The following is a 15,561-nucleotide window of genomic DNA, read 5'->3' as shown; positions in this document are numbered from 1 at the left end:
GGTCTTCCTCACGAAGATCGATCATCTCCAACTCAGCCGCAGCCTCATCTGTGACAAGCGGGGCTTTCAAACAGTCCATCTCCGCATTGAATGGGTCGACGAGGAACGTAACCTGTGGCCTTTTCAGTTGTATAGTATATCACGGAACCGGGTTACAAAGCTTTCGTGCAGGTTTTCAATTAGTGTTGCATATCTGGCTCCTTGCTTATTCAGGGAGGCGGGAAGCTTTGAAATGAGCTAATGACGACTGACATATAAGGCAGAATGGCTTGCCATTACGTTCAACAAAAAAGTATAAACTCTCCCACTCTGTTAAAAATGTCCTATGTTCGTCTTCATATTTTCGTTTTGCTGTGCATTTTTTCATTGCCATTTTGAGAGGCTACTTGACACAAGATACACCTTGCCCAAAAACTTAGCGATTATCTCACGCACATGCGCATTTGACATGACTTGAAAATACCGTAATATACCCAAGCAAAGCGAAGATGTATTTGACGAAAATACCATACTGAACTCAAGCAAAGCGCACATGCACATAAAAAAAAAACCACAAACACAAACTTCGATATGAACGTAAGAGCCGCATGACACCGGGCAAAGAGCCGCATGCGGCTCGCGAGCTGCGGGTTGGCCACCCAAGTGCTATTGGGTGTGTTTTGTCTTGCCAGGTGTGTGTGTGTCGAAGTGGCAGAGTCAGCCTTTTCTTTTCATGGCATGTGCGCATGATAATGCTCAATATTCGGTCTAATCACACTATGTTAAAGGTGATCTATTCCTTTTTCACAAGTTGACACAGCTCCCTGACGTCTTGAATGAAATGTCTGTGACATGCTTTGGTCAAAATACCATAAGGATAAAGCACCACAGCTCCCTTCTCACCCTGTCTAAACAGTCCTGTTCAAAACGACTGATTTGAGTGCCTGTTCCTTTAAATGATAATGAGCCACTGCTCGCCCAACCCTCCCCTTCCACCAGGCAATCAGGTAGCACTTTCATCATGAATATTCATAAATAAAGGTGGTTTTCAAGCCATTAGTGGAGATGCTCAGATGAGGGGATGGCATAATATAATATAATATAATAAGCTCCCCTTGTGACATCAAAAGGGGAGCAGAATCTAAACGGCTTGTTGAAGCACGTTTTCTGAAATGGGCAGCCCAAAAGAAACTGACTGAGTTGCTTTATTTCAGAGTTTGTGGGTTAGTAGGGACTCCAGATACCCAAATGTAGTATGTGCACAAGCACTGAAAAGGTTTTTCATAATATGTCGGCAAACATGTCTATTTGCCTGGAAATATGACTGCGATGTCATTAAAAACCATTCAACCGTGATCATTCCAAAGCATCTAATTTCTTTCTTTCTTTCTTTCTTTCTTTCTTTCTTTCTTTCTTTCTTTCTTTCTTCCTTGTTTGTTACCTCCTTATGACACTTTAAAACCTGATTCTATCTATATTTCTAAGCATATCAGCATGATACATATGGAAATAAAGCTAACATGATTTATATTTATATTGATATGATAATATATATCTTGTATATTTCTAACCATGTAAAACCATTTAGTATATAAAAAATAAGCAAACTTCTTGATTTTAATGACGTTTGAAATGAATTTTGCTTTTCATTTCCTTAAACTTAAATACACATTATTCTAAAGTGCAGGCTGCTGCTCTGTGAGATTATAAAATATACATTCCCAGCATTTTGGATTTAATTTTATTTGTTTACTTGTATTTCTTTCTCCATCTTTGGTGGTGTAGTTACCGAGTGTACTGCTTGCTGGGTGATGGTGAACTGTCTGAGGGCTCGGTGTGGGAGGCCATGGCCTTTGCTTCCTTCTATCAGTTGAACAACTTGGTGGCCATTCTGGACATCAACCGCCTTGGCCAGAGTGATCCCGCACCCCTACAGCACCAGATGGAGAAGTACAAGAAACGCTGCGAGGGCTTTGGGTGAGTGTGTACATGCATGCGTGCATGGTGCCATGCGATAACTTGGCGTACCATCCAGTGTGTATTTCCACTTGCAGCGTGCTGGGAAAGGCTCCAGGTCCACCCGGATTGAAGACACTTTATACATGCGGCTGATAACAGAAAGACAATATAATAACATAATTAATGCATAACAAAACAAACATAACATAAATAATGCATATAACATCCCTTAAACTCTCAGTACACATTAGCAGGTGCAGACTTGCACGCATAAATACGCACCTTTCCTTTTAGTTCCACTGACTGATTCATCATAGCTATGGAATAATATGTTTTAAGTTGAATAACTGGGGAACAAAATCTGAGACTTTAATCAGCTGTGTTGTTTGTCAGCTTGTTTGTTTTATTGGTTATGTTTGTTTTTGTTCCATTTTTCTCAGTACCTTGTTGTCCTGAATTTGTATATCATATTTAATTTGGACACAGGAAAATGTACTAAGAATTGTGAGAGGCTACAGCTCTGCACTGTTCAGAGTTTCTCAAACACATCTTATTTCGTTTGTGTGTGTGTGTGTGTAGATGGCATGCTATCATTGTGGATGGCCACAGTGTGGAGGAACTTTGTAAGGCTCTGTGTCAACCCCATGACCAGCCCACTGTCATTGTTGCCCAAACCTTAAAGGGCAAAGGCATATCAGGTATAACACACACGTACAGAAAGAGAGACGGAGAGAGTGTACATGTGTACAGAGAACACAGTTTATATATATTTTAATGTCCAACATGAATTATATGTAAACTTCTCGAAACTATCCATCAACTTATCATGTTGTTCCTACACTGCTGTAATGGTCACTGTATGCTATTGAGGTATTTCACCTGACGTCACAGGGTCACGTGACGCCCCGGTGTCCACCATTTTGGACGGCAAGCTAGCTAATGTCAACAACAGTAGCTAGTATGTTACTGTAGCAATATTTACGTTCAGTCATTTGGATGACTGTTAAAACCTTTCAGTCTCAAGTTTTTCCTTTACTGGATTTACTAGTTTACTGAGCTAGCGCGCGCTGGCTCCCGGCCCGGCCGGAGAGCGCGCGATGGCCCCCGGCCCGGCCGGAGAGCGCGCCATGGCTCCCGGCCCGGCCGGAGAGCGCGCCATGGCTCCCGGCCCGGCCGGAGAGCGCGCCATGGCTCCCGGCCCGGCCGGAGAGCGCGCCATGGCTCCCGGCCCGGCCGGAGAGCGCGCCATGGCTCCCGGCCCGGCCGGAGAGCGCGCCATGGCTCCCGGCCCGGCCGGAGAGCGCGCCATGGCTCCCGGCCCGGCCGGAGAGCGCGCCATGGCTCCCGGCCCGGCCGGAGAGCGCGCCATGGCTCCCGGCCCGGCCGGAGAGCGCGCCATGGCTCCCGGCCCGGCCGGAGAGCGCGCCATGGCTCCCGGCCCGGCCGGAGAGCGCGCCATGGCTCCCGGCCCGGCCGGAGAGCGCGCCATGGCTCCCGGCCCGGCCGGAGAGCGCGCCATGGCTCCCGGCCCGGCCGGAGAGCGCGCCATGGCTCCCGGCCCGGCCGGAGAGCGCGCCATGGCTCCCGGCCCGGCCGGAGAGCGCGCCATGGCTCCCGGCCCGGCCGGAGAGCGCGCCATGGCTCCCGGCCCGGCCGGAGAGCGCGCCATGGCTCCCGGCCCGGCCGGAGAGCGCGCCATGGCTCCCGGCCTGGCCGGAGAGCGAGCGATGGCTCCCGGCCTGGCCGGAGAGCGCGCGATGGCTCCCGGCCTGGCCGGAGAGCGCGCGATGGCTCCCGGTTTGGCCGAGCGCGCTAGCTCAGTAAACTAGTAAATCCAGTAAAGGAAAAACTTGAGACTGAAAGGTTTTAACAGTCATCCAAATGACTGAACGTAAACATTGCTACAGTAACATACTAGCTATGATGTTGTTGACATTAGCTAGTGCTAACAGCTAGCTGCTAGTACACTGCTACAACACAGACACCGACCCTAATAATACAGTTCTTGGTCATTGCCTGGTAACAGCAAATTTATAACGGGCCATGTCTCAACAGACTAAGAAGTTATTTCAATGACATTTAATAACATTTTGTTTATCCTGAGGACCGAAAGTAAATGAAAATGTGAACAAACCTTAGCTGTAATCAGATGGCGACCACCGGCTCCAGGGACGACCCGCTGATGTAGGCATGTTACCCAGCCTGACACAAAATATTTGTAGGCATCCAAACTCTTATACGCTTTCAGATCAATACCTGTGTATGGCGATGGGTTTTTAACGACATAGGTATACAGATCATGTGGGCCGAAGTCAGGTAAAGACGAGGGCTTCGTGTACTTCCGTACGTCAGTGAACAATCCTGGTGGAAGCAGGTAAACGTCGTTCTCTAAGCCTGCTAACCTCAATTTTTGCAAATACCTCTCCCTCTGCTCGCCCTGTAAATGCCCTACGTCGCTGGATAGTGAAGGTGTTTTCTGCATCTCGCTCCTTTTTCTTTTATGTTTTTCGTTTGTCGCCTTCCTCGCATTCAAACTGATTCGAGCCGTGCCGTCCAAAATGGCAGCATCACATGACTTGGTCACGTGAGTGAAATACCTCAATATACACTACATCATACAAAACCTACAGTGATGTTTGAAAGTTTGTGAACCCTTTAGAATTTTCTATATTTCTGCATAAACATAACCTAAAACATCATCAGATTTTCACACAAGTCCTAAAAGTAGATAAAGAGAAGCCAGTTAAACAAATGAGACAAAAATATTATACTTGGTCATTTATTTATTGAGGAAAATGATCCAATATTACATATCTGTGAGTGGCAAAAATATGTGAACCTCTAGGATTAGCAGTTAATTTGAAGGTGAAATTAGAGTCCGGTGTTTTCAATCAATAGGATGACAATCAGGTGTGAGTGGGCACCCTGTTTTATTTAAAGAACAGGGATCTATCAAAGTCTGATCTTCACAACACATGTTTGTGGAAGTGTATCGTGGCATGAACAAAGGAGATTTCTGAGGACCTCAGAAAAAGCATTGTTGATACTCATCAGGCTGGAAAAGGTTACAAAACCATCTCTAAAGAGTTTGGACTCCACCAATCCACAGTCAGACAGATTGTGTACAAATGGAGGAAATTCAAGACCATTGTTACCCTCCCCAGGAGTGGTCGACCAACAAAGATCACTCCAAGAGCAAGGCATGCAATAGTCGGCGAGGTCACAAAGGACCCCAGGGTAACTTCTAAGCAACTGAAGGCCTCTCTCACATTGGCTAATGTTCATGAGTCCACTATCAGGAGAACACTGAACAACAATGGTGTGCATGACAGGGTTGCAAGGAGAAAGCCACTGCTCTCCAAAAAGAACATTGCTGCTCGTCTGCAGTTTGCTAAAGATCACGTGGACAAGCCAGAAGGCTATTGGAAAAATGTTTTGTGGACGGATGAGACCAAAATAGAACTTTTTGGTTTAAATGAGAAGCATTATGTTTGGAGGAAGAAAAACACTGCATTCCAGCATAAGAACCTTATCCCATCTGTGAAACATGGTGGTGGTAGTATCATGGTTTGGGCCTGTTTTGCTGCATCTGGGCCAGGACGGCTTGCCATCATTGATGGAACAGTGAATTCTGAATGATACCAGTGAATTCTAAAGGAAAATGTCAGGACATCTGTCCATGAACTGAATCTCAAGAGAAGGTGGGTCATGCAGCAAGACAACGACCCTAAGCACACAAGTTGTTCTACCAAAGAATGGTTAAAGAAGAGTAAAGTTAATGTTTTGGAATGGCCAAGTCAAAGTCCTGACCTTAATCCAATGGAAATGTTGTGGAAGGACCTGAAGCGAGCAGTTCATGTGAGGAAACCCATCAACATCCCAGAGTTGAAGCTGTTCTGTACGGAGGAATGGGCTAAAATTCCTCCAAACCGGTGTGCAGGACTGATCAACAGTTACCGGAAACGTTTAGTTGCAGTTATTGCTGCACAAGCGGGTCACACCAGATACTGAAAGCAAAGGTTCACATACTTTTGCCCCTCACAGATATGTAATATTGGATCATTTTCCTCAATAAATAAATGTGCAAGTATAATATTTTTGTCTCATTTGTTTAACTGGCTTCTCTTTATCTACTTTTAGGACTTGTGTGAAAATCTGATGATGTTTTAGGTCATATTTATGCAGAAATATAGAAAATTCTAAAGGGTTCACAAACTTTCAAGCACCACTGTACATGTCTCTCCCTAACAAGCAAACCAAAGACCTCTAATGAGCTCTGTTTATGATATGAGGAAGAAGCCATGAGAAAAACCAGAAAAAAGGGAACCCAGGCTCTTCTTGGTGACGCCAGATAGTGGGATTTTGATCTGTATTGTATAGTCTTAAAAAGAAAAAAGGCACATAATACTGACCTGTTAAACACCTTCACCTTTGCATTCTGGCTGCTTTGCAGCAAATCTATAGATGTGTGTTTGTGTATATTATAGCCACAGAGGATAAGATGGGTTGGCACGGTAAACCCCTGTCTAAGGACATGGCTGAGAGTGTAATAAAGGAGCTACAAAGTCAGATTACATGCAACAGCAAGCTTTCTCCTCTTACACCAACTGAAGATGCACCTCCCGTCAGCCTGAAAAACATCCACATGCCCAGCGAACCCAGCTACAAACTCGGAGAGAAGGTATAGCTGAGAAACTCATAAGCCAAAACCCAATATTTACAGTCGGAGAAAAATGTTTGTACACCCTTTGGAATTTTTTACATTTCTGCCTAAACTGGTCATAAAACATCATCTGAACTCTCCAGCAATCTTAAGAATGAACAAACAGTGTCTGCTTGAACTAAAACCACCCAAACATTTGCGTTTTATCATATTTTTATTGATCATAAGATGGAATTATTCACAGGATAGGGAGGCATAAGTAAGTACACCCTTTGATTTAGTAGCTGGTTGACCCTCCTCTGGCTGCAATAACTTCAACCAGACGTTTCCTGTAGTTGCAGACTAGACGGGCACAACGATCAGGAGAAATCTTGCACCATTCCTCTTTGCAAAACTGTTGCAATTCAGCAAGATTCCTGGGATGCCTGGAATGGATGGCTTTCTTGAGGTCATGCCACAACATCTCGATTGGATTGAGGTCGGGGCTTTGACTGGGCCATTCCAGAATGTGAATTTTGTTCTTCTGAAACCATTCTAATGTCGACCTGCTTCTGTGTTTAGGGTCATTGTCCTGTTGCAGGACCCATCCTCTCTTGAGTTTCAACTTTTTGACAGATTGCCTCAGGTTTTTCTGCAAAATATCTTGATATACTTGAGAATTCATTTTCCCATTGATTATAGCCAGTTGTCCAGGCCCAGAGGCAGCAAAGCACCCCCACACCATGATGCTACCGCCGCCATACTTGACGGTGGGGATGAGGTTTTGCTGATGGTGTGCTGTACCGACTTTCCTCCACACATGATGTGGTGTGTTCCCCCCCAAACAATTCAACTTTGGTTTCATCAGACCACAATATGTTTTTCCAGTGGCGCTGAGGAGCATCCAAATGCTTTTTTGCGAACTCCAAACGAGCAGAAATGTTCTTTCTGGACGGCAATGGCTTCCTCCGTGGCCTTCTCCCATGAATCCCATTCTTGTTCAGTGTCTTTCTTATAGTAGATGTGTCCACAGAGATGTCTGCATGTTTCAGTGATTTCCTCAAGTCTTCAGCGGACACTCTTGGATTCTTTTTTACCTCATGACTCATTTGTGCATGACTCGCAGTGCCTTTGGAGTGATCTTCGCAGGGCGGCCACTCCTTGGCAGAGTAACAACCGTTCCAAATTGTCTCTATTCATACACAATTTTTCTAATTGTAGACACATGAACACCAAGGGTCTTAGAGATGGTTTTGTAACCCTTTTTAGCTTTATACAAATCAATTATTTTGTGTCTTAAGTCTTCAGACAGCTCCTTTGAGCGAGGCATGATGCACAGAACATGCCTCTCATCAAAACACACCTTTTAACTGGTTTTCCAGTGGGGTGGGTAGCTTACGACACACCTCAGTGATTGGACATCAGGTTGGCTCACACCTGAGTCAAATTGTTTAATCATCTAATTAGCTCTTGGATGAGCCTTAGCTAAGGGTGTACTTACTTATGCCTCCCTATCCTGTCAATATTTCCATCTTATGGCCAATAAAAATATGATAACGTAATTGTTTGAGTGGTTTTAGTTCAAGCAGACACTGTTTGTTCATTCTTAAGATTGCTGGAGAGTTCAGGCGATGTTTTATGACCAATTTAGGCAGAAATGTAAAAAATTCCAAAGGGTGTACAAACATTTTCCTCCGACTGTAGGTGGTGTGAACTCAGCAGGGTGGGTCTCTTCGACTTTACAGACAAACCTCTTCAAATTTTCTTTTGGCACAAATAAATCTAACTAGTTTAATGACACATTTTATATGTATATTTGAATGTGCAGAAATTCCACACTATATTCCTTCACTTGGCATCAAGGATTTACATATCCACATGAATAAATACTAACAGAAGGTTGCTGAAAGAACTGTGGCTTATTCGTCTTTCAGATCGCTACGAGGAAGGCGTATGGACTGGCTCTTACGAAACTCGGTCGAGCCAACGAGCGTGTTGTTGTCATGGACGCAGACACAAAGAATTCCACCTTTTCCGAGCTCTTCAAAAATGAATTTCCTAACCGCTATGTGGAGTGCTACATCGCAGAGCAGAATATGGTATGCAACTACAGAACCTTTGTTTCAAATTCTCACAATTACTCATGTAAACAAAAGTTGAGGTACAGCTTTAGTGTCTCCCGTCACGTTAAAGTAAAACTCCTTTAATTTACGTCAAAGTACAAGATTTAGAAAAGAGTGGGGGGGGGGGGGGGGGTTTCTTCCCGAATTTAGTCGCCGATAATAAATTATTGCCTCTTTTAATAGTTTTGGAAAAATATTCGAGAAGGCTAACAGCTTTATTTCTAATCTCTCAAATGTTAGCTGGGATGATGATGATGATGATGGGCCTCATTCATCAGTCTTTGAGGAAGGTTGTGTGTAAATCTTTGCATAATCCAAACTAAATATAAATACTGCATTTATATTTACAAAATTTACAAAAGTTTCTTAAATGCTGTGTGTGTATGTTGGGAAATGGCAATCACAATGTGCATGCCTCAGCTGATTTGCATTTGGTGATGCCCACAAAATCCTCGAAAAGGCCACACGCACAGAGTGAAAAGGACAAAATGGCCAAAAAAAAGAATTTCTCTAAGGCAGACGTACTTGTAACTCACACACATGAGAATAAAACATCATTGATCAGCATTTCTACCACAGTGACAGCGCCTGAAAAGTCCAAAATATAAAGAGAAATTACAGGGGTGAATTCGGTGTCGTCCATCCAGCATAATATAAGCGAGGTCAAAAGAAAAAGGCTCGACACAACTAAAACGAGCACGAAGGTATCATCAGTACCAGCGTTTGTGTGTAAATTCTCATGAATCCATTCATATTCAGCTTAATAAACGAGACCAGATTCCACACACAGTACAAATGAGTTGCATGCTAATGAGTTGCATGCTCTCACAGTGCAACCTTGATAAATACAAACTGTAGCTCAGCTCCTTGAAGCTCTTTGTGTAAAATAGTCACCTTATGACTTTATACATAGGTACATGATTATAGAGAAATTTGATGTTTGAAACAGTAGTAAGTGGAAAGTATGGGTAGGCAATATGACAAATATCGAACCATGAATCAGGAAGCTTACGATACACATTATATACTATGATATGTATATAAATGCTATGAAAGGAGGGGGAAAATGCAATTTTAAAGATTTGGTACAAAATTTTAACAGCTGCTTCCAGTCAGTTTGTAAATATTATTAAAAAACAAAAATATTTAATTAAAAAAACCCCATAATATTTCAGAAAAGTGTCACCTAATTTTTCACGATATGTACACTACCGTTCAAAAGTTTGGGGTCACCCAGACAATTTTGTGTTTTCCGTGAAAAGTCACACTTTGATTTCCCACCATAAGTTGTAAAATGAATAGAAAATATAGTCAAGACATTTTTCTGGCCATTTTGAGCATTTAATCGACCCCACAAATGTGATGCTCCAGAAACTCAATCTGCTCAAAGGAAGGTCAGTTTTATAGCTTCTCTAAAGAGCTCAACTGTTTTCAGCTGTGCTAACATGATTGTACAAGGGTTTTCTAATCATCCATTAGCCTTCTGAGGCAATGAGCAAACACATTGTACCATTAGAACACTGGAGTGAGAGTTGCTGGAAATGGGCCTCTATACACCTATTGCACCAAAAACCAGACATTTGCAGCTAGAATAGTCATTTACCACATTAGCAATGTATAGAGTGGATTTCTGATTAGTTTAAAGTGATCTTCATTGAAAAGAACAGTGCTTTTCTTTCAAAAATAAGGACATTTCAAAGTGACCCCAAACTTTTGAACGGTAGTGTATATTATAGTCTCATGGCACCCAGCCCTAGTCGAAGGTAGAAATGTTTCTTTTGAAATGTAAGTAAAAGATGAAAATTTTAGGTGAAAGACAAACTCGAGTAAAGTACAGATGCCAGATTAAATTCAGTAACAGTAAACATTTTGCTGGATTCCTTTACAATGAAATTTAAGAAGTGTAAAATTATTATTCTTTTTTTGATGATTTGTGAGATGTGCTAAATGAATCACACTTAAACAAAAATTCAGATCAAGAATGTCTAACAGTCATTAGCACATTTAGGGCTCGTTTACACGAGGACGCTGTCGGGTAAAAACGACTAAATATTTTACCGGAAGTGCCTTTCGTCTACACGGGGACGGCGTTTCCGAGGCTGAAAAACGGAAAAAATTGAAAACGCCTTCCAGAGTGGATAAGTTAAAAACAGCCCCCGTTGCATATCCGTCTAAACTACCCAATACGCGAAACCCTGCTCGGATCTGCTCACGTCGGGTACGCGTTTACGTCATACATATGTCATATACTGTACATGCCAGCCCGGGAAGTAAGAAAGTAAGTAAAAAAGTAAGAGCATGTCTCATTACATCGATCCAACGGACCTTCAGGCTGCTCTGGCAGCTTTAATAAACGTCCAGGAGTCCTTCGAACATCTATACCGAATCTGCACATATACCGTTAATGAACAGAGGCGGGTATAGCATGCTCTTACTTTTTTACTTACTTTCTTACTTACCATAGTCAGAGTAGTCAAAGTTTTCGCGGCGCAGATGTGCAGATCAGACAAGACGGAAGACGTTGCGCATGCGTGCAGACATAGCGGAGGTCTTTCACAGCACCACCTAGCCGCCTGGCATGCACGTCCAATTGAATTCCACACATTTATGCGTCACCGTATAGACGCAGATTTCCTCCTTGAAAACGGTCGTGTAGACGCAGAAAAAAGTGAGAACGAAAACGGACTTTTGCGTTTTTGTTTCAGACCGTCCCCGTGTAAAGTGGGCCTTAATGAGCTCTATTTAAGTCTCTTGGGCATGTACGGTGCACAACTGTGGGTCGCAACTGATTATCATGGTCATCCTATCAACGTCTTAAGTTCTTTTAGCAAAATCTGTGAAAAAATGTATTTTATTATAAGAGGAGTGGAAGTGTGGTCCTGCAGAGGTTAAACATTAAAGTGTCTTCAGCATGTTCAATATGGCATTGCATGTGTGCCTCATTGCCACAGTCTTTACAGTAAGCTGTTAAAAACCGGTAGCTGCTGTGGAGCCATAGAAGAGGAAAGTTTTGTAAAGGAAGTGGCAGTATTGCTGAATTATTACTACACAGGTTTTTTTTTTCAACCACTGTAGAGTATTTGCGCATGTTTAAGTTTTGGACATTTCTCAAGGCAACAGTAAGATAAAGCTTGCTGCATTAGATGTAGAAGTGTCCTGCATTAACTGAGGCCACTGACATCCAATCAGCTCTGGATTTATATAGTTCTCGTTTAATTTCTCATTATTAAACCAGTGTAGTTTGAATAGGATGTGCAGTGAAACCTGGAGATCTGGCTGTTTGGCTGTATGAAATAAACTGCTCTGAGTAATGTTGGGTTTATTTATTTATTTATTTATTTATCGCCCTTCAGGTGAGTGTAGCCGTGGGCTGTGCAGCTCGTGACCGCAACGTTGTTTTTGCCTCCACGTTTGCCACGTTCTTCACCCGAGCCTATGACCAGCTGCGCATGGCTGCCATCTCAGAGAGCAACATCAACCTCTGTGGCTCACACTGTGGCGTTTCCATTGGTTAGTGTTCGCTGACCCCTGAACTTTACCTTATTGTGAACTATGCAAGTACAACCCCGATTCCAAAAAAGTTGGGACAAAGTACAAATTGTAAATAAAAATGGTATGCAATGATGTGGAAGTTTCAAAATTCCATATTTTATTCAGAATAGAACATAGATGACATATCAAATGCTTAAACTGAGAAAATGTATCATTTAAAGAGAAAAATTAGGTGATTTTAAATTTCATGACAGCAACACATCTCAAAAAAGTTGGGACAAGGCCATGTTTCCCACTGTGAGACATCCCCTTTTCTCTTTACAACAGTCTGTAAACGTCTGGGGACTGAGGAGACAAGTTGCTCAAGTTTAGGGATAGGAATGCTAACCCATTCTTGTCTAATGTAGGATTCTAGTTGCTCAACTGTCTTAGGTCTTTTTTGTCGTATCTTCCGTTTTACGATGCACCAAATGTTTTCTATGGGTGAAAGATCTGGACTGCAGGCTGGCCAGTTCAGTACCCGGACCCTTCTTCTACGCAGCCATGATGCTGTAATTGATGCAGTATGTGGTTTGGCATTGTCATGTTGGAAAATGCAAGGTCTTCCCTGAAAGAGACGTCGTCTGGATGGGAGCATATGCTGCTCTAGAACCTGGATATACCTTTCAGCATTGATGGTGTCTTTCCAGATGTGTAAGCTGCCCATGCCACACGCACTAATGCAACCCCATACCATCAGAGATGCAGGCTTCTGAACTGAGCGCTGATAACAACTTGGGTCGTCCTTCTCCTGTTTAGTCCGAATGACACGGCGTCCCTGATTTCCATAAAGAACTTCACATTTTGATTCGTCTGACCACAGAACAGTTTTCCACTTTGCCACGGTCCATTTTAAATGAGCCTTGGCCCAGAGAAGACGTCTGCGCTTCTGGATCATGTTTAGATACGGCTTCTTCTTTGAACTATAGAGTTTTAGCTGGCAACGGCGGATGGCACGGTGAATTGTGTTCACAGATAATGTTCTCTGGAAATATTCCTGAGCCCATTTTGTGATTTCCAATACAGAAGCATGCCTGTATGTGATGCAGTGCCGTCTAAGGGCCGTTTTTATTTACAATTTGTACTTTGTCCCAACTTTTTTTGGAATCGGGGTTGTAATAAAACACTTAAATGTGGGTGGTTATAGGAAACTAATCAGTGACAGGGTGCTGTGATGCAACCTGACACAAAGCAGAGTTACTCTTACCACCTGATTACTTTCATATAACAGTATGTCACAAAGTGTTTGTTTTGTTCTCATACCACAGCGATTTGCCAGTCATTCCATACTTTAGTAATTACAGAATGACACACGCTTGTTTATCATTTTATAATTACATTTAATGTTGTGGAACATCCAGGAAACAAGTTTATTCCTGCGCTCACTTGCATAATAGCAACTGTAAACTTTCGTTCGCTTTCCAGCCTCTTTTTTTTTCCTCTCTCTTGAAGTAATAAGACAAATAAAAGCGGCTTGTCACGTTATCGAGAAACCAGAAGACGCAACGTCCTCCGTTCTGAAGACTTTCCTATGAAGGAAAACTCAGAGTTTTGTTAAATAAATGAGGCTTTTTACAGAACACTTCCCCATGTCAATGATGACATGTTTTTTCTTTGTTATAAAATAATATAAATGGATTAAAAGAAGTCAGATTATTGTAGAGCTGCAGCCATACAGATTGCTGCGAATGAGTTACTGTAGAAACAAGTGTTGCCAGGCAAAGCAAACCTCACCCGGCAGCACTTATTTTATACCTGTATGTTGATGATGGTAGTATTTTTCAGTCGTCAGCTGTCGGGTTAAAGTCCTATGAAAATCCATGACCTTGAGTTTGGCATTTCAGAGTCATTCAAGGTCAAAGGTCATGGTGCCAAATGAAAGCCCATATGGCACTTCCTATAAGTCGATAATGGTAAATATCTGTCTACCATCAACCGTTTTCGAGTTACAGCCCTCTGAAAACCCGTGACCTTACTGTAGATCATGGTGCCAAATGAAAGGCCATATGGGAGTTCCTATATGCTCATAATAGTAAACATTTGTCTATCGGTAACCGTTTTTGAGTTATAAATGTTATTTTGACCGAAAGGTTGACCTTTCTGGTGACCTTGACCCGATTACTGATTACAATACCTCGCCTCGCTTACTCCGTCGCGGGCGAGGTAATGATGCATACAAGAATGAGTGAGTGCGTTAATATAAACCTGTGATTAGACTTACAGCCACTACAACACCACTACTGTCAGAGGTGTTGTTATAGAAAATTAATCAACACTTTTTGACCCATTTGAGGCTTCAGCCATGCTGTGGTATAAAGTGCTGAACTCCTTGCTTTCTTATATGTGTATTTACTAAGAGGAACATTAATAAGTAGGCATGTCCATTTCGAAATATGTAGCCTTCTACAGTAATAATCTCCGTGCAGTTCAATCCCAGAAACACCCTTGATGTACTACTTCAACCCTGACCTTGAATGAGCAGCATTTATGGGTCACTTTGCAGAACGCAAGTTCTGTGAAATGCTCCATTGTTTAGTAAAGTTTGTATTTTATTTGCCATTGTAATGAAACTAGGCAGTAAATATTTTCTCTTGTGACAGTTCTTCTTTTCTTGTTCACTTCCTTCTGGTTAGTTTCCACACATCTTCCTCTTTCTCCTTTCACCATGCTTGCAATCCGCTATGGCATCAGTATTTGTTGCTTGTGCTAAGAGAGAGAGAAATTCGTCTTGTGGTAATACAAACAAGTATTTGCTCCAGCACTTTAAACCTTCCTAACACTAGCACTGCTCAAAAAGTTAACGCGTTGCTGGCCGTTTCGCCACATCTCAACACCACAGTGCAGACTATCACTACGTTCACACTGCAGGCTGAAGTGACTCAAATCCGATTTTTTCGCCCATATGTGACCTGTATCCGATCTTTTATTGACAATATGAACGACACAGATCCGATTTTTTCAAATCCGACCCAGGCCGTTTGGATATCTCATCTCATCTCATTATCTCTAGCCGCTTTATCCTTCTACAGGGTCGCAGGCGAGCTGGAGCCTATCCCAGCTGACTACGGGCAAAAGGCGGGGTACACCCTGGACAAGTCGCCAGGTCATCACAGGGCTGACACATAGACACAGACAACCATTCACACTCACATTCACACCTACGGTCAATTTAGAGTCACCAGTTAACCTAACCTGCATGTCTTTGGACTGTGGGGGAAACCGGAGCACCCGGAGGAAACCCACGCGGACACGGGGAGAACATGCAAACTCCACACAGAAAGGCCCTTGCCGGCCCCGGGGCTCGAACCCAGGACCTTCTTGCTGTGA

At 42.9% G+C, this 15,561-nt stretch overlaps 1 protein-coding gene across 1 annotated transcript in view; it reads left to right on the top strand.

Annotated features, from left to right (window-relative positions):
- Positions 1-15,561, top strand: part of LOC132892994 (transketolase-like) — a 43,544-nt gene that overhangs the window by 14,343 nt on the left and 13,640 nt on the right. The window contains exons 5-9 of the mRNA XM_060931651.1: positions 1,765-1,956; positions 2,518-2,636; positions 6,426-6,619; positions 8,515-8,679; positions 12,057-12,213. Of these exons, the coding sequence (XP_060787634.1) occupies positions 1,765-1,956; positions 2,518-2,636; positions 6,426-6,619; positions 8,515-8,679; positions 12,057-12,213 (827 nt within the window). The remainder of the gene's footprint in view (positions 1-1,764; positions 1,957-2,517; positions 2,637-6,425; positions 6,620-8,514; positions 8,680-12,056; positions 12,214-15,561) is intronic.

Source organism: Neoarius graeffei, chromosome 10 (genome assembly GCF_027579695.1).
Source record: "Neoarius graeffei isolate fNeoGra1 chromosome 10, fNeoGra1.pri, whole genome shotgun sequence".
NCBI classification, from domain to species: domain Eukaryota; kingdom Metazoa; phylum Chordata; class Actinopteri; order Siluriformes; family Ariidae; genus Neoarius; species Neoarius graeffei.
This window is presented reverse-complemented; position numbering and strand designations above follow the sequence as displayed.